This window comes from Oncorhynchus tshawytscha, linkage group LG14 (genome assembly GCF_018296145.1).
Source record: "Oncorhynchus tshawytscha isolate Ot180627B linkage group LG14, Otsh_v2.0, whole genome shotgun sequence".
NCBI classification, from domain to species: Eukaryota; Metazoa; Chordata; class Actinopteri; order Salmoniformes; family Salmonidae; genus Oncorhynchus; species Oncorhynchus tshawytscha.
The window spans coordinates 55,675,370-55,695,663 of NC_056442.1; the positions used below are offsets into that span (position 1 = coordinate 55,675,370).

At 43.6% G+C, this 20,294-nt stretch overlaps 1 protein-coding gene and 1 pseudogene across 2 annotated transcripts; both read left to right on the plus strand.

Annotated features, from left to right (window-relative positions):
• The first annotated feature begins 1,658 nt into the window (after positions 1-1,658).
• On the plus strand, positions 1,659-5,389 carry LOC112236583 (P2Y purinoceptor 12-like). Of its 2 annotated transcripts, none has more exons than XM_024405180.2 (3): positions 1,659-1,823; positions 2,331-2,590; positions 3,225-5,389. In XM_024405180.2, exons 2-3 carry the CDS (start codon positions 2,339-2,341, stop codon positions 4,188-4,190), a joined length of 1,218 nt encoding a protein of 405 aa, XP_024260948.2. In that variant the 5' UTR covers positions 1,659-1,823; positions 2,331-2,338; the 3' UTR covers positions 4,191-5,389. The 2 variants fall into 2 exon arrangements, with proteins under 2 accessions (XP_024260948.2, XP_024260947.2); XM_024405179.2 differs by having other exon boundaries at positions 1,660-1,823; positions 2,326-2,590.
• Positions 5,390-12,876: 7,487 nt separating this feature from the next.
• Positions 12,877-20,294, plus strand: LOC112236574 (annotated as a pseudogene).

The window sequence follows — 20,294 nt, forward strand, 5'->3', positions numbered from 1 at the left end:
TCCACGGACCTCCCGGTCGCGGCCGGTTACGACAGAGCCTGAGCGCAAACCCAGAGTCTCTGGTGGCACAGCTGGCGCTGCAGTACAGCGCCCTTAACCACTGCGCCACCTGGGAGGCCCACATGTCCCATTACATCTCATGCCTGATGTACATTTACTATCTTCTCTGGGTAAAGTTGAGGATAAGTAGGCTACCATTTCAGTCTCAGGGTAGTGAAGACTGAAGATGGGCAGGAAATAGTGTGTGTTGTGTGTGTGTGTGTGTGTGTGTGTGTGAAGAAGTCTCCACAAGAATAGTTAACAAACAAACATTTGATGTTAGAATTAGTCTTAGGGTTAGAATTGCGTTGAGGGTTAGGAGCTAGGGTTAGGTTTAGGAACTAGAGTTAGTTTTAGGGTTAGGTTTAGGGTTAGGAGCTAGGGTTAGGTTTAGGCTTAGGTTTAGGGTGAGGAGCTAAGAGCTAGGAGCCATGGTTAAGGTTAGGTTTTTGGAATAAGGTTATGGTTAGGGTTAGGGTACAGGTAAGAGCATGGGTTTGGGTTATAAAAAATAGGATTTTGAATTGGACTGAATTCTGTCCCCACAATTTTAGCTGCACAAGACTGTGTTTACCGCATTCAAACATGGAGAGTATTTTTGAATTAATATGACAAAAGTTTATTTTTAAACTAACCAAGACTGAATGTGTAATATCTTGGGCTCCACGGTGCATTACAGACCATTTCATCTGGTGGCAGCCTTTTATTAGGATTTCAACTTGAATAGATGGAATATTTCCAAATACATCGTTCACTGTCCTGAAGGAGATTAAGTCATGTCTGGCAGCCCTAACATTATATCCAGGGGAGAAGCACAGTTATGTAACTGACACAATACATTACCCGAGAGACAGAAACATTGACTCAAGTATATCTCTTTAGGTAAGCCGTTGCTCCTAGCAACAAGCCCTGTCTCAGTTTCACCTTGTTTCGTCATTGTAATTAATGGACTGGAGGGATATGTGAACATTTGAAACTGGACTAATGTAATGTGGAGTTGTGATGTCATAAAGAACCAGAAGCAGACATTCCAGGGTCATGAGGTCATAATAGGGTTGTTATTGGTAGGACTGTCACGGCGCTCTTTAGATCACACATTATCCCACATTTCCTGGTCAAACGATCATCACAGTAGGGTGCATCGTTATGTTTCATGGCCTGTGCCAATCTGTGATGTCGTATAGCCGCAGAGTGAAGAGGACATACAGATTTGTGAGGACAGTGGGACAGTGATGTTTCCTTAAAAGGTCTGGCTCATAAGACATCCTTTTGCCATGTGTTTTTGTTATCCTTGGTCTGGTCCAGCCAATGATAAGGGGTGCAGTTATATGCTTAAAAATTGAAATAACTTGTTAGAATAAAGATCTAAAATAAAAAAATGAATGACTTATGGTAACAAAAAGACATCCATTGTATTCGGCATAGTAAACCCCCCCCACACACACGCACCTGCATATGCCCAGCATGGAAACAGCATTGACCATGACTAAACATACCTATATATTGATGGTCAGATTGTGCAACAGGAGAACATTCATGGGAGGATGTTGCTGTTGTGCTGTCGCGTCTACGACAGGAAACAAAAAGCAGAAGAGGGGAAGAATGTCCCACGTGTACTAGTCATACCAGATTGACAGATATTTAAATAGAGAGAGGTGGATTTTCATTCATTTCACTGACTTGAAGAACCTATACGCCTGCATCTCAAGCAGACGACCTAACGATTCCAATCTGCCGAGAGAGAAGAAGACTGTCTCAATCTTCCCCTGGGCGGGAAGCATCAGGTGGGTTCACTCAGACACATGAGACAGAATTACTCAACATCTGTCAACAGGACATGAACAAAATGTTGAACATGTAAAACAGGGAATAAGATATTAAACCTCGTGTCATTTTGAAAGTTCAATATTTAAGCTTTGTTAATTGTAATGGCTTCATGGATGTACATGGTTCAAGTCCATCTATAGGTGCATTTTGTAAGTGTATTAATTTTTTTTATTATAGTAAAACAGCTTTTTTGAATGGGAGGGCAGTTCTATTGTCTCTAATCCAGTCATCCTGACAGTAAACGATGATGATAATAGTATGCAATGATAATAACGAGAATGATAATAATGATAATGTTTATATTGATAATAATGATCATGCTAATGATGATAATGCTGCTAATGATAATGTTGATAATGATAATATTGATAATAATGATAAACTGACTGTGGTAATGGATGAAATTAGGAAGAATAAAGCGCTGTGCAACTTTCACCTATTTTGTTTTGCTTTACACAGCACAGCCCTCGACATGGACAACACAACAGAATTGGCCCTGACCCCTGTCAATAACAACTTCACCAACAGCAACTGTTCCCGTGACAACGTGCTGAAGACGGTGGTGTTTCCTGTTCTCTACTCCCTCCTCTTCCTGTTGGGCCTGTCGCTCAACGGCCTGGCAGTGTGGGTGTTCTTCAGCATCCCCAGCCGCTCCCACTTCATCATCTACCTCAAGAACATTGTGGTGGCCGACGTCCTCATGACCCTCACCTTCCCCTTCAAGGTGCAGTTATAATGATAATAATGATAATAATGATAATAATGATATTAATGATAATGATAAGAATGATAAGAATGCTAATAACAATAATGATAATATTGATAATAATTAAAATAATAATGATAATATTGATACTAATGATAATGATAATATTTAGATTAATAATGATAATAATGATAATAATGATAATGTTGATAATAATGATACTATTGATACTAATGATAATGATAATGATAATATTTAGATTAATAATGATAATAATGATAATGTTGATAATAATGATAATATTGATACTAATGATAATGATAATATTTAGATTAATAATGATAATAATGATAATATTGATAATAATGATCATATTTTTTATCATAATGATAATACTGATTATACTGATAGTAGTGATAATACTGATAATACTGATAGTAGTGATAATACTGATAATACTGATAGTAGTGATAATACTGATAGTAGTGATAATGAAGAAAATGTGAATAAAGTGTATAACAAAAACAATGGAAGTATTGATTCTAAAGATAATAAATATAATATTGATACAACGATTTAAAAAAAATTTTTTTTTAAAAGCCATTAAATCACTAACCTTAATTACGACAATAAAGATGTGTTTTTCCTTCAGGTGCTGTCTGACTCCAACATGGCATCAGTGGGTCTGCGTGTCTTTGTCTGCCGTGTCTCCTCTGTGCTCTTCTATCTCACCGTGTACATCAGCATCCTCTTCTTCGGCCTCATCAGCATCCTCTTCTTCGGCCTCATCAGCATCCTCTTCTTCGGCCTCATCAGCATCCTCTTCTTCGGCCTCATCAGCATCCTCTTCTTCGGCCTCATCAGCATCGACCGCTGCAGGAAGACCCTCCAGCCCTTCAAGGTGACCAACATGGCCCGTCTGACCCACAGAAAGCTGCTCTCTGTGGCTATCTGGGCCTCCCTGCTGACCCTCTCCCTGCCCAACATGATCCTGACCAGCCACAGCCCCACCTCGGCCTACTTCAAGTGCAGCGTTCTTAAAACGGAGGCTGGGCTGCTCTGGCATGAGGTGGTCAACTATGTGTGCCAGATAATCTTCTGGGGGAACTTGGTGACAGTGATAGTGTGTTACACACTCATCACCAAAGAACTGTACAGTTCATACGCCCGCACCAGGGCATGCCGTTCTACTGGAGCCATACACAACGCTGGTACTGGCGTGGGTAATGTTGAAAGGCAGCGCCAGCCCCGGAGGAAGAGTGTAAGTTCAAACGTCTTCCTGGTGCTGGCTGTGTTCTTTGTGTGCTTCGTGCCGTTCCACTTCTCCCGCGTGCCGTACACCCTGAGCCAGACGAGGGTACACATGTTTGACTGCAACCTCAAGCTGTTCTTCTTCCAGCTGAAGGAGAGTACACTCTGGCTGTCCTCCCTCAACTCCCTCCTGGACCCTCTCATCTACTTCTTCCTCTGTAAGTCCTTCAGAACCACCCTGTTCAAGACCCTCCGTCTCCCACCTGGGACGTGCAGCTGGCTCACTGGGAGAGGGTCCGATCCCAACACAGCGGAGGATCAGACCCAAACACAGGAGACTCCCCTGGGAGACAAATCTATTATGTAATCTATCTGTATTTAGGTAATAGGTAACTAAAACTCTATGTTCTATCTATGTATCGTGAAGATCTGATGAATGTTTCACAGAGGATCATACTGCCCTCTCCTGGAAGGTTGACTAAACTGAACTGTGTGTTCATTAAAATGCCTAGGCAATGGGAACAATCAATGTAAACTTCCAATGAGAAACAATATTTTAGCCAGTGATGATTATGATAATATGCAGAGCAGCTGTTCCAGTACAGCAATAGCTCTATGTTTATTACACCAGTCTGTTACACCAGTCTGTTACACCAGTCTGTTACACCAGTCTGTTACACCAGTCTGATACACCAGTCTGATACACCAGTCTGTTACACCAGTCTGATACACCAGTCTGATACACCAGTCTGATACACCAGTCTGATACACCAGTCTGATACACCAGTTTGATACACCAGTCTGATACACCAGTCTGATACACCAGTCTGTTACACCAGTCTGATACACCAGTCTGATACACCAGTCTGTTACACCAGTCTGTTACACCAGTCTGATACACCAGTCTGTTACACCAGTCTGATACACCAGTCTGTTACACCAGTCTGTTACACCAGTCTGATACACCAGTCTGTTACACCAGTCTGTTACACCAGTCTGATACACCAGTCTGTAACAGTTAGTAGAACGTTATAACACCCTCTAAACAGCACCGTAACCTCATGCCAAGGAACTCACCTCGGGTCTCCCTGTCTTTCTCGTAACAGCTTAGTTCCCTACACTGGCATTCTGCTTTGACTTCATCACTGTTTTGGCCTAGGAACTGAAGTAAGAGACATACGTACTTCCCCTGTAATTATGTATAACCATGGCACAGTACTTATGCCTGTCATGTACAGGATAGAGTCAGCAAAACGTTCTTTACAGTATAAAAATGTGACATGTGATTGTTTTTTTCTCTTCTATTAAATTATTCATGTATATAAAAACCATTCTTCAACACATCAATACGATATCTAAGGGATAAATCTCCTGATTTCAGACGATTAGCTGAAAGCTAGCCGTTCTGTATGTCAGACATTATACAACCTATTTAACAGATGGTCTATGGGTAGGTGAGAGGGTGTAGCCTGTTGCTGCAGGGGCGGATTGGCCATCTGGCAATTTTGGCAAATGCCAGATGGGGTGGACAATTTTTGTTGTTGGGTGTGCTGGTAGAAATTGACACATGCACAAAAATATATATATATATATATATATATATATATATATATATATATATATATATATATATATATATATATATATATATATATACACATGTTTTAAAATGTGACATGGCCAGCGGCCCATGGGCCTGATAAGATGATTTTTAATGTTTTTGCACAATTTCTGTTTTATACTAATCTACAGGTAACTGCCCAACTGATGGAAACACATGAGTACATGAGGGATACAAATTATATTAAAAGCTGGTGCTTCCACACAGGTTCCTGAGTTAACTAAGCAATTAGTGTCCGATCATGCGGTGCAGGCCATTATTTTGGCTATTATTTTGGCTACCATGGGAATGACGCAATAAGATGACCAATGCCATCATGCATAGGGAACAAGTGGTCACTGAATGGTTTGATGAGAATGAAAACTATTTAAACCATATGCCATGGCCGTCTCAGTCACCAGATCTCAACCCAATTAATAAAGAACCAGGCTCATCAAATAGGTACTAGTACTCTGGTGAGCCGCACGGGGATTTCTCACACCCCTCTCCATACTACCCTGTTGTGGGGTGACCGGTCCAAATCTTTCCAGGTGCTCATAGACTCTGGGGCCAACAAGAGCTTTATGGACACTACCCTTGTTTCGGAGCTGGGAATCCCCACACAACCCCTCTCCATTCCCAAGGACGTCAAAGCATTGGATGGGCACTCTATTGGCACCCACACTATGTGTCCCATTAACCTGGGAGTGTCAGGTAATCACAGCAAGTCTATGCAGTTCCTGCCCATCGAATCCCCTCATGCACCCGTGGTTTTGGGGTTTTCCTGGCTCCAGAGGCACAATCCTCTGATCAACTGGGCTACGGGTTCTGCTCCAGCAGCGCGCCGACACCGGCCTCGGGGACAACTCGGAGGGCGAAGTGCAGGGCGTTCAGGGCGACGACGGTGGAATGCCTGCAGCATTGAAGGTTCCAACACGTCCTTCACCTTTCCTCCGGACCGTACCCTCCCACTCCATGAGATACTGAAGGCCCCTCGCCCGACGCCTCGATTCCAGTATGGAGCAAACAGAGTACGCCGGGGCCCCATCGATGTCCAGAGGGGGCGGAGGAACCTCTCGCACCTCAGACTCCTGGAGCGGGCCAGCCACCACCGGCCTGAGGAGAGACACATGGAACGAGGGGTTAATACGGTAATCGGGTGGAAGTAACCTATAACAAACCTCGTTCACCCTCCTCAGGAATTTAAATGGGTCCACAAACCGCAAACCCAGCTTCCGGTAGGGCAGGCGGAGGGGCAGGTTTCGGGTCGAGAGCCTGACCTGGTCCCCCGGGACCTCACTGCGGTGGCGATCTGCGTTCAGCATGGCCAGCTGAAGGTGAACACGGACAGCCTCCCATGTCTCCTCTGCGCGCCTGAACCAGTCGTCTACGGCATTAACCTCGGTCTGACTCTGATGCCCCGGCGCCAGAACCGGCTGGTACCCCAGTACGCACTGAAAGGGAGAGAGGTTAGAGGAAGAGTGACTAAAAGCCCTGTCTACCTCAGCTGACCACTGCAAGCGCACTGGGCCCCCTTCAGCAGTGAGGTAATGGGAGCCGCTACCTGACCAAAACCCTGGATAAACCTCCGGAAGTAGTTGGCAAACCCTAAGAACCACTGCACCTCCTTTACCGTGGTGGGAGTCAGCCAATTACGCACGGCTGAAATGCGGTCACTCTCGATCTCCACCCCTGAGGTGGAAACGCGATACCCTAGGAAGGAGATGGACTGCTGGAAGAACAGGCATTTCTCAGACTTGACGTATAGGTCATGCTCCAACAGGCGACCAAGCACAATGCGCCCCAGGGACACATGCTCGGCACGTGTAGCGCAGTATATCAGAATGTCATCAATATACACCACTACACCCTGCCCATGCAGGTCCTTGAAAATCTCGTCTACAAAAACTTGGAAGACTGATGGCGCATTCATCAACCCTTACGGCATGACGAGGTACTCATAGTGCCCTGAGGTGGTACTGAAAGCTGTCTTCCACTTGTCTCCATGGATCGGCGATGGCTAGAAGGCCGGCGACGCCGACCGCCGAACGTCGCCCGAAAAAGGAGAGGGACCAACTTCGGCGGAATGGGCTCATTCTTCTTGACTGGCCTGCGTAGTATGGCTGTCCACTCAGGATCTGCCCCTCTGGGTAGAGTCCTGCAAACTGTATCCCCATTTAATTGGTCCTTTCCCCATCTCCAAGATTCTTAGCCCCTCTGCTGTTCATCTTCTGTTGCCCCATAAACATCCCACCTTTCATGTGTCTAGGACTAAACCTATGTCTCACAGCCTTTTGTCTCATGTTTCCAGGCCCACCCCTCTTCCCCGTCTCATCGATGGCCAACCGGCATACACGGTGAAGCGCTTCCTGAACGTTTGGCCACGGGGCAGGGGGTTCCAGTACCTGGTTGACTGGGAGGGTTATGGCTCGGAGGAGAGGTGCTGGGTCCCCGCTAGGAACATCCTGGACCCAGCCCTCATCACTGCATTCCATTGTCGGGACCCTGGTCAACCAAGTATGCACCCAGGTAGAACACTGGAGGGTGTCAAACCTTGATCTGTTTCACCTGTCGTTGTGCTCATCTCCACCCCCATGCAGGTGTTGCCCATCTGCCCCATTATCCCCTGTGTATTTATACCTGTGTTCTCTGTTTGTCTGTTGCCAGTTCGTCTTGTCTTGTCAAGTCTTACCAGCTTGCTTATCCGTCTTCCTGTTCCTCAAGTCCTGTTTCCTAGTTTTGCCCCCTATGCCTGCCCTGGCCCGAGCCTGCCTGCCGTCCTGTACCTGCCTGACTACGAACCTCTGCCCACCCTGACCCCGAGCCTGCCTGCCGTCCTGTACCTGCCTGACTCTGACCTGATTACGAACCTCTGCCCACCCTGACCCCGAGGCTGCCTGCCGCCCTGTACCTGCCTGACTCTGACCTGATCACAAACCTCTGCCTGTCCTCGACCTGCCCTTTGCCCTGTGTTTATAATAAATTATCTGAGAACTGTACTATCTGCCTCCGGTGTTTACATCTGGGTCATATCCTGACTCATGATAATATAGACACAATATGACATTTGAAATGTCTTTGTTCTGTTTACTGTTAATTTTTTATTGATTATTTCACTTTTGTTTATTATCTACCTCACTTGCTATGGCAATGTTAACATGTGTTTCCCATATCAATAAAGTCCTTAAATTGAAATTGAATTGAGTACATGGCATCCTCACATCTAATCTGATGAGGTCTGATCTTTTGACGAAGCAAAAACAACAACTTCCCCATGAGAATAATATAAAAATGCCATAACCTCCGTAACATGCGGAATCCGGGGGAACTGTTAGGAGAAATACTATTCCACCATTTATAGCCTGTGGTGCTATCAGCAGTGCATCATTCATGACAACAACAACATCATAAGCCTCAGTTCTTAGAGCACGGCTCTAGCAACACCAGGATTGATTCCTGGGTCATATTATTAAATGTACACTACCTTTCTAAAGTTTGGGGACACTTAGAAATGACCTTGTTTTTGAAAGAAAAGCACGTTTTTTTTGTCCATTAAAATAACATCAAATTGATCAGAAATACAGTGTAGACATAGTTGATGTTGTAAATGACTATTGTAGCTGGAAACGGCTGATTTTTAATGGAATATCTACGTAGGCGTACAGAGGCCCATTATCAGCAACCATCACTCCTGTGTTCCAATGGCACGTTGTGTTAGCTAATCCAAGTTCATCATTTTAAAAGGCTAATTGATCATTAGAAAACCCTTTTGCAATTATGTTAGCACAGCTGAAAACTGTTGTTCTGATTAAAGAAGCAATAAAACTGGCCTTATTTAGACTTCTTTAGACTAGTTGAGTATCTGGAGCGTCAGCATTGGGCGATTCGATTACAGGCTCAAAATGGCCAGAAACAAAGACATTGTAGTGACTTTCCTCCATGCAGAGACATTGTAGTGACTTTCCTCCATGCAGAGACATTGTGGTGACTTTCCTCCATGCAGAGACATTGTAGTGACTTTCCTCCATGCAGAGACATTGTAGTGACTTTCCTCCATGCAGAGACATTGTAGTGACTTTCCTCCATGCAGAGACATTGTAGTGACTTTCCTCCATGCAGAGACATTGTGGTGACTTTCCTCCATGCAGAGACATTGTAGTGACTTTCCTCCATGCAGAGACATTGTAGTGACTTTCCTCCATGCAGAGACATTGTAGTGACTTTCCTCCATGCAGAGACATTGTAGTGACTTTCCTCCATGCAGAGACATTGTAGTGACTTTCCTCCATGCAGAGACATTGTAGTGACTTTCCTCCATGCAGAGACATTGTAGTGACTTTCCTCCATGCAGAGACATTGTAGTGACTTTCCTCCATGCAGAGACATTGTAGTGACTTTCCTCCATGCAGAGACATTGTAGTGACTTTCCTCCATGCAGAGACATTGTAGTGACTTTCCTCCATGCAAAGACATTGTAGTGACTTTCCTCCATGCAGAGACATTGTAGTGACTTTCCTCCATGCAGAGATATTGTAGTGACTTTCCTCCATGCAGAGACATTGTAGTGACTTTCCTCCATGCAGAGACATTGTAGTGACTTTCCTCCATGCAGAGACATTGTAGTGACTTTCCTCCATGCAGAGACATTGTAGTGACTTTCCTCCATGCAGAGACATTGTAGTGACTTTCCTCCATGCAGAGACATTGTAGTGACTTTCCTCCATGCAGAGACATTGTAGTGACTTTCCTCCATGCAAAGACAGTCTTTCAAAACTTCGCCGGTGAGTTCCTTTTTACTTTATTTATTAATATGAACACATCCTCGACTCTTCTTTTTTTTGTCTTAAATAATATTTTCACTGTTTTGAATTGGAAGAATGTAAATTCACTAGCTATTCTCTCATGACAAAGAATGTATGCAAATATAACAAATCTGACAAAAGCATGCCTTTGACAAAGAAAGAATAAGTTTTGGATTCTTTTCAGGCATTTTTCTTGTGAAGTTTCTTATGAATCACAATCATAAGACTTGTATGCTATCAATTGTATTTTGCAATAACCATAGAGTATCAATTCACACAATGAAAATGAACCATATTGTGGTGTCAAATGTATTTCTTAAATAAAAGGAATAACATTAAAAGGGGAAATCTGTGATTGGTACATTCATGTTTTAATTTAGAACCCTCAAACTACGGCCTGGGGCATACTTTTGATCAAATGTGGGTAATTCAATTCTTCAAAATGTTCATATTGTCAATCAACTTGTTCTAAACAAATCGCAATCATTGTAAAACGTTTCTGTATCGATATGGACTTAAAGTCCTTTGGGTCATTTTGACCCCAGACAAAACATCTCATTTGATAAATAGGACCTTTATTTGAATCTAGGTTTCTCAGAAAACATAATAACAAGTTATCCGTACCGCCAGAGAGTGGGGAGGATATGTATCACTGATTTTGACAAGATAGACCGATACAGTGCATTCGGAAAGCATTCAGACTCCTTGACGTTTTACACATTTTGTTACGTTACAGCCTTATTTTAAAATGGATTCAATAGTTTTTTTCCCCTCATAAAATCTACACACAATACCCCATAATGACATCACAATACCCCATAATGACATCACAATACCCCATAATGACATCACAATACACCATAATGAGAAAACAAAAACAGGTTTTTATTAATAACTGAAATATCACATTTACATAGGTATTCAGAAACTTTGAGACTCAACATTGAGCTCTCTTTCTGTTGATCGTCCTTGAGATGTTTCTACAACTTGATTGGAGTCCACCTGTGGTAAATGCAAGCGCCTTGATGAAACCGACTCTCATGAGGACCGCCACAGGAAAGGAAGACCCAGAGTTACCTCTGCTGCATTGGATAAGGTCATTAGAGTTAACTGTCTCTCATGAGGACCGCCACAGGAAAGGAAGACCCAGAGTTACCTCTGCTGTATTGGATAAGGTCATTAGAGTTAACTGTCTCTCATGAGGACCGCCACAGGAAAGGAAGACCCAGAGTTACCTCTGCTGCAGAGGATAAATTCATTAGAGTTAACTGTCTCTCATGAGGACCGCCACAGGAAAGGAAGACCCAGAGGTACCTCTGCTGCAGAGGATAAATTCATTAGAGTTAACTGTCTCTCATGAGGACCGCCACAGGAAAGGAAGACCCAGAGTTACCTCTGCTGCAGAGTTCATTAGAGTTACCAGCCTCAGGAATTTCAGCCCAAATCAATACTTCACAGAGTTCAAGTAACAGACACATCTCAACATCAACTGTTCAGAGGAGACTGAGTGAATCAGGCCTTCATGGTCGAATTGCTGCAAAGAAACCACTACTAAAAGACACCAATAAGAAGAAGAGACTTGCTTGGGCCAAGAAACAAATTTGATATTTTTGGTTCTAACCGCTGTGGCTTTGTGAGATGCAGAGTAGGTGAATGGATGATCTCCGCATGTGTGGTTCCCACTGTGAAGCATGGAGGAGGAGCTGTGGGGGTGCTTTGCTGGCGACACAATAAATCTGTGATTTATTTAGAATTCAAGGCACACTTAACCAGCATGGCTACCACAGCATTCTACAGTGATTTGCCATCCCATCTTGTTTGCACTTAGTGAGACTATCATTTGTTTTTCAACAGGAAAATGACCCAAAACACCTCCAGGCTATGTAAGGGCAATTTGACCAAGAAAGAGTGATGGAGTGCTGCATCAGATGACCTGGCCTCCTCAATCACCCGACCTCAACCCAATTGAGATGGTTTGGGATGAGTTGGACTGCAGAGTAAAGGAAAAGCAGACAAGTGCTCAGCATACGTGGGAACTCCTTCAAGACTTTTGGATAAGCATTCCAGGTGAAGATGGTTGAGAGAATGCCAAGAGTGTGAAAAGCTATCATCAATGGTGGCTAAAGGGTGGCTAATTTAAAGAAACCTGCACATTATAAGAAGAAGAAAAAAAATCTTATTTTAATTTAGAGAATATGCAATGTCTATGTTTTGATAAGAAATCATTTGATATGTTGCTATGAGTAGTGCTTTTTCCAATAGTTCCTTGTTGGGGTCTAAATGACCCCAGTTGAGAATCCATGTCGAATATGTTGGTCGTTTGAGTGTAAAATTAATGATATTTCGACAATTCTCCATTGAACATGTTTTGAAGACAGTGTTTTTAACAATTACATGGTTTACAAATGAAACAAATTTATATTTGAGGTTCTGATGGGATATGACAGTTGAAATAAGCACAGGAATCATTTAAATTCTTAAATTATATTCATCAAGAAACAATTACTACATTGAATTCATTAAAATTAAAAAATGTATGTACCGATCTCAGATTTCCTCTTTAAATGTAGAAATACATTTTTATTTGAATAATTTTTCTTGCTCTGCATATTTTTCAGATTCCTCAAATCTAGTAGCCACAATGCCATCACTTTCCCCTCCACTGGACTGTGGCTTTAATGAAGATACCATAAATATGACTATAACAAGTCTCTACTTCCTGTCGTTCATCCCGGCCCTCATCATCAATGGGGTAGCAGTCTGGGTCTGCATGCGCCTTCAGTCAACGTCCACCTTCATGGTGTATCTGAAGAACCTTCTGGCCGCTGACCTTCTCATGACCCTGACCATCCCTGTCAAAGCAGCCAATATCCTGCCCAGTGCTCCTCTGGCTCTGAAGGCCTTTTCCTGTCGCTACTCTGATGTTATTTTCTATCTCTTTATTTGCATGAGCATCATTCTGTTGGGCCTCATCAGTCTGGACCGCTTCTTCAAGATCATCAGGCCCTGTGGCAGGTTGTTGGGTCAGAACCTGGTCTTTGGCAAAGTGCTGTCTGCCTCCATCTGCCTCCATCTGGGTGGTGCTGTTGGCCACTGATGTCATTCCAACCATGATCCTGACCAATCAGGATCCCACCAACAAGACTAATGAAGCCTGTATGGAAATGAATGGAAATGAAGAGCGAAGCAGGACACGGTTTGCACAGAGGCGTGGTCATATTCAACAGCTCAATCTTCTGGGTGGTGTGTGTTCTTATTTGTTTCTGCTACGTATGCATAGCAAGGAAGATTTTTAAATCATACAAGAAATCAGGAAGCAGCAATGACGAGGGGAGGCATAAGACTAACGTGCGGGTGTTTTTGGTTTTGGTGGTTTTCTTGGTGTGTTTTGGCCCCTACCATGCCATAACGCATCCCCTACACCCAGCTTCAGGTTACCCAAACAACCAGCTGTGCTAAGGCTACCTTCCGGATCTCTAAAAAGATCACCTTGTGGATGTCAGCCATGAACGTCTGTCTAGACCCTCTCATCTACTTCTTCCTCTGTAAGACATTCAGAACCACCCTGTTCAAGACCCTCCGTCTCCCACCTGGGACCTGCTGCTGGCTCACTGGGAGAGGGTCCGATCCCAACACAGCGGAGGATCAGACCCAAACACAGGAGACTCCCTGGGAGACTCAAATCAAATGTTATTTGTCACATGCGCCGAATACTACAGGTGTAGACCTTACATTGAAATGCTTACTTACAAGCCCTTAACCAACAATGAAGTTTTAAGAAAATACCCCCAAAAATCTAAATAAATGTAAGAGAGAAGAATAACACATAATTAAAGAGCAGCAGTAAATAACAATAGCGGGGCTATACACACCGGTGTCGGGGTAATTGAGGTAATATGTACATGTAGGTACAGTTATTAAAGTGACTATGCGTAGATAATAACAGAGAGTAGTAGCAGCAGCATTGCGGGGGGGCAATGCAAATGGTCTGGGTATCCATTTGATTAGCTATTCAGGAGTCTTATGGCTTGGTGGTAGAAGCTATTTAGGAGGCTCTTGTACCTAGACTTGGCGCTCCGGTACCACTTGCCGTGCGGTAGAAGAGAGAACAGTCTATGACTAGGGTGGCTGGAGTCTTTGACCATTTTTAGAGCCTTCCTCTGACACCGCCTGGTATAGAGGTCCTGGATGGCAGGAATCTTGGCCCCGGTGATGTACACTACCCTCTGTAGTGCCTTGCAGTCGGAGGCCGAGCAGTTTCCTTACAAGGCAGTGATGCAACCCGAAAGGATGTTGTCGATGGTGCAGCTGTAAAACCTTTTGAGGATCTGTGGACCCATGACAAATCTTTTCAGTCTCCGGGGGGGAATAGGTTTTGTCGTGCCCTCTTCACGACTGTCTTGGTGTGCTTGGACCATGTTAGTTTGTTGGTGATGTGGACGCCAAGGAACTTGAAGCTCTCAACCTGCTCCACTACAGCCCCGTCGATGAGAGTGGGGGTGTGTTTGGTCCTCCTTTTCCTGTCGTCCACAATCATCTCCTTTGTCTTGATCACGTTGAGGGAGAGGATGTTGTCCTTGCACCACATGATCAGGTCTCTGACCTCCTCCCTATGGGCTGTCTCATCATTGTCCGTGATCAGGCCTACCACTGTAGTGTCATCAGCAAACTTAATGCTGGTCTTGGAGTCGTGCCTGGCCATGCATTCATGAGTGAACAGGGAGTACAGAAGGGGACTGAGCACGCACCCTTGAGGGGCCCCTGTGTTGAGGATCAGCGTGGCGGATGTGTTGTTACCTACCCTTTCCACCTGGGGCCGGCCCGTCAGGAAGTCCAGGATCCAGTTGTAGAGGGAGGTGTTTAGTCCCAGGATCCTTAGCTTAGTGATGAGGGCACTATGGTGTTGAACGCTGAGCTGTAGTCAATGAATAACATCCTCTCATAGGTGTTCCTAGATCTGGATCTGTTGGGGCAGTATGCAAATTGGAGTGGGTCTAGGGTTTCTGGGATAATGGTGTTAATGTGAGCCATGACCAGCCTTTCAAAGCATTTCATGGCTACAGACGTGAGGGCTACGGGTCTTAGTGTTCTTGGGCACAGGGACTATGGCGGTCTGCTTGAAACATGTTGGTATTACAGACTCAGACAGGGAGAGGTTGAAAATGTCAGTGAAGACACTTGCCAATTGGTCAGCGCATGCTCGGTGTACACATCCTGGTAATCCATCTGGCCCTGCGGCCTTGTGAATGTTGACCTGTTTAAAGGTCTTACTCACATCGGCTGAGGAGAACGTGATCCCACAGTCGTCCAGGAACAGCTGACGCTCTCATGCATGTTTCAGTGTTGCTTGCCTCGAAGCAAGCATATAAGTTATTAAGCTTGTCTGGTAGGTTTGTGTCACTGGGCAGCTCTCGGCTGTGCTTTCCTTTGTAGTCTGTAATAGTTGGCAGGCCCTGCCACATCTGGCGAGTGTCGGAGCCGGTGTAGTACAATTTGATCTTAGTCCTAGTATCTTAGTCTTAGTATTGAAGCTTTGCCTGTTTGATGGTTCATCGCAGGGCATTGCAGGATTTCTTATAAGCTTTGGGTTAGAGTCCCACTCCTTGAAAGTGGCAGCTCTACCCTTTAGCTCAGTGCGAATGTTACCTGTAATCCATGGCTTCTGGATGGGGTATGTATGTACAGTCACTGTGGGGACGACGTCCTCGATGCACTTATTGATAAAGCCAGTGACTGATGTGGTGTACTCCTGAATGCCATCGGAAGAATCCTGGAACATGTTCCAGTCTGCGCCAGCAAAACAGTCCTTTTAGTTTAGCATCTGCTTCATCTAACCACTTTTTTATAGACCGTGTCACTGGTGCTTCCTGCTTTAATTTTTAGCTTGTAAGCAGGAATCAGGGGGATAGGATTATGGTCAGATTTGCCAAATGGAGGACAAGAGAAAGCTTTGTACGCGTCTATGTGTGTGGAGTACAGGTGATCTAGATGTGTTTTTTCCCTCTTGTTGCATATTTAACATGCTGGTAGAAATTAGAACTGATTTAAGTTTCTCTGCATTAAAGCCCCAGGCCACCAGGAGTGCCGTCTTTGGATTAGCCTTTTCCTGTTTGCTTATGGTGGTATACAGCTCATTGAGTGCGGTTTTAATGCCAGCCTCGGTCTGTGGTGATATGTAGACTGCTACAAATAATACAGTTGAAAACTCTCTTGGTAGATAGTGGGGTCTACAGCTTATCATGAGATACTCTACCTCAGGTGAGCGAAACCTCGACACTTCCTTAGAAATTGTGCTCCAGCTGTTGTTTATATAAATGCATAGGCCCCGCCCCGTGTTTTACCAGAGGCTGCTGTTCTATCCTGCCGATAGAGTGTGTAACCCGCCAGCTGTATGTTATTCATGTCGTCGTTCAGCCACGGCTCTGTGAAACATAAGATATTACAGTTTTTAATGTCCCGTTGGTAGGTCATACGTGCTTTCAGTTCGTCCCATTTCTTTTCCAGCGATTGAACGTTAGCTAGCAGAACGGATGGCAAGGGCAGATTAGCCACTCGTCGCCTGATCCTCAACAAGGCACCCTGATCTTTTGCCTCAATCTCAGTTTCCTTCTCCAGCGAATCACGGGGATCTGGGCCTGATCGGGTGTCTGTAGTATATCCCTCCCATCCGACTCATTAAAGAAATACTCTTCGTCAAATTTTGAGGTTAGCAATCTCAGTTCTGATGTTCAGAAGCTCGATTCGACACATAAGAGATGGTAGCAGCAACATTACAATATGTACAAAACAAGTTACGGAGAACGAAAGCATGGTTGGTTAAGAGCCGATAAGACTCCTGTGCCTGTATAGAAAATAAAAACTCTTCTGAACTATCTTTTCATGCTGGCCCCTGGTGGAAGGTTAACTATCCTACCAGTAATATGAGAGAGTTTGGGTTATTACACATGGTGTGATGTACTATCGTACTAATTATATTAGAAATTAATCCACTAGGTGTGATGTACTATCCTACTAGTTACATGTGTTGTAGGCCTACAATGGATTTGTTCATAGACGTAGTTTTGTGCCACATTAAAAAAAAGGGGGTTAAATATGTGTCAAAAAAATCTAATAAAAACTCCTGAGCTCTCTTATATCTCCTAGATATAGGACACACACTTCAAAACCTTGTTCCTTCAGATTGACGTTTTCCTCTTTTGAATGTTATTCAATGTGTTTCTAGCAGTAAAGTCCAAATTCATCATCTTTTACATATTTGTTTTGATACCTACAGGGGTCCTAAAATTCTATATCCAATAGCTAAATGATCCATAGTATGACCGTCTTAAAACAACGCCATATGTCACCGTAGCAACCCCCTTGTTGAGGTTAGAGCTCTCCCATCATCCAGTCACCCTTTGTTGCAGGTTATGAGGATGTTATGGTCAGATGGCCCCCATGCTAACTATTAGCTTTCCAGTGTTTTCCATATTGTATTATTATGCTTTATTGTTTTTTTGTATGTTGAATTCACTAAATGAATTTCCATCTAAATGGATAACAAAGTATATCGTATTGTGGTGGCAGAATTTAGGGTGGAGCTGTTGTAACTTCTCGATGGGGATATGTTCTGTGTTGGGCTGTGATGTCCTGCCTTTCATAGACTCCTGGTATGTTTGCACCCTAAAACACAAAGCAATTGTGTTCTGGAACAGTTGTCAACCTATAGAATAACTGTTGTGTAACCGATAGGATTGTATTATCACCTCCCACTGTATAAGGGGCATGGAACCATTTACTTTTCAAGTTATTCCCTGTGAAATCAGAGGTGAATCTCTGATGCAGCTGCTTGTATTAAAGCCTTTTCAATTATACAATTAAATAGTCTCTACATTAATTTTTGGGATCTAATCTTCTGATCTAATCTTCCACAACAGCATTGTATACTATAAAAAGAAACATAGCAATAAAGGAATAACATGGTCCTATTAAGTTAAATATATATTTTTGGCTGCCAGATTAGTCTACAGTATGTCAAAACGAGACTATCTGGGTTACAATAATGTTGTGCAAATGATACATTAGAGATTCACAATAACATAACCGTACGGTGGTGTCGTGCTGTTGCTTCAGCGTCACACTGTTTCCCTGGATTTTCCTCTGTCCGTACATTTAAAGCCATCTTGAGTCATTTCAGGGAAGGTCAAGGTGTGAGCTTTAGGATGTTAGGAGGTTAGGATTTTAGCAGGTTAGCAGGTTAGGAGGTTAGGCGTTTAGCAGGTTAGGAGTTTAGGATTTTAGCAGGTTAGGAGGTTAGGCGTTTAGCAGGTTAGGAGTTTAGGATTTTAGGTGGTTAGGAGGTTAGGATTTTAGGAGGTTAGGATTTTAGGTGGTTAGGAGGTTAGGATTTTAGGCGGTTAGGATTTTAGGCGGTTAGGTGGTTAGACATTTAGGATTTTAGATGGTTAGGAGGTAAGGAGGTTAGGCGGTTAGGATTTTAGGCGGTTAGGAGGTTCACACCGTGAATTTACAGTGGTAGAAGCACTACACCACCGTACAGTCGGACTACTGATTGTCTTCTTGGGGGGACGACAGGTAGCCGAGTGGTTAGAGCGTTGGGCCAGTGACCGAAAGGATGCCCGAGCTGACAAGGTAAAAATCTGTCATTTAACTCACTGTTCCATGGATGCCGATTATGGAAGCCCCCCGCACTTCTCTGATTCAGAAGGGTTGGGTTCAACACGGAAGACACATTTCAGTTGAATACGTTCAGTTTTACAACTGCCTGGGTGTCTCCCTTCAGGTTGATAGGTGAGTAAATGTATCAGTGGATAAAAGTCTCTCCTTTCTCAGCTGTTTTATGGTTCCCTATAGGCTAATCTTGTTTCCCTTGGTTCCCTATAGGCTAATCTTGTTTCCCTTGGTTCCCTATAGGCTCATCTTGTTTCCCTTGGTTCCCTATAGGCTAAGCTTCTTTCCCTTGGTTCACTATAGGCTAATCTTGTTTCCCTTGATTTCCTATAGGCTAAGCTTCCTTCCCTTGGTTCCCTATAGGCTAATCTTGTTTCCCTTGGTTCCCTATAGGCTAATCTTGTTTCCCTTGGTTCCCTATAGGCTAATCTTGTTTCCCTTGGTTCCCTATAGGCTAAGCTTCCTTCCCTTGGTTCACTATAGGCTAATCTTGTTTCCCTTGGTTCCCTACAGGCTAATCTTGTTTCCCTTGGTTCCCTATAGGCTAATCTTGTTTCCCTTGGTTCCCTATAGGCTAATCTTGTTTCCCTTGGTTCCCTATAGGCTAATCTTGTTTCCCTTGGTTCACTATAGGCTAATCTTGTTTCCCTTGGTTCCCTATAGGCTAATCTTGTTTCCCTTGGTTCCCTATAGGCTAAGCTTCCTTCCCTTGGTTCCCTATAGGCTAATCTTGTTTCCCTTGGTTCCCTATAGGCTAATCTTGTTTCCCTTGGTTCCCTATAGGCTAATCTTGTTTCCCTTGGTTCCCTATAGGCTAATCTTGTTTCCCTTGGTTCCCTATAGGCTAAGCTTCCTTCCCTTGGTTCCCTATAGGCTAAGCTTCCTTCCCTTGGTTCCCTATAGGCTAATCTTGTTTCCCTTGGTTCCCTATAGGCTAAGCTTCCTTCCCTTGGTTCACTATAGGCTAATCTTGTTTCCCTTGGTTCCCTATAGGCTAAGCGTTCTTCCCTTGATTTCCTATAGGCTAAACTTCCTTCCCTTGGTTCACTATAGGCTAATGCTAACAAAAGAGAACCAATAAAATGCATTGACTAATGCAAATCATTTAAATCATGTTGAATCATGTAAAGTTATATTAAATCATGTTAAATTCTCAGTGTTTTCATATAGACCTAGGAGAGCCCTTGAAAAAGTTTATCATTTGGCAGACAATGGATTAGATTGAGCTATTTCCAAACAATGGATTAAACTGAGATGTCCAAACAATGGATTAGACTGAGATATTTCTCTTTTTATAAACTGTATCTTTTCCCTTTTTTCAGATGCTGCAATGATGCCTAACCTGACGCCTAACCTGGCGTCTAACCTGACACCTAACCGACATCAGACTGGCATCTAA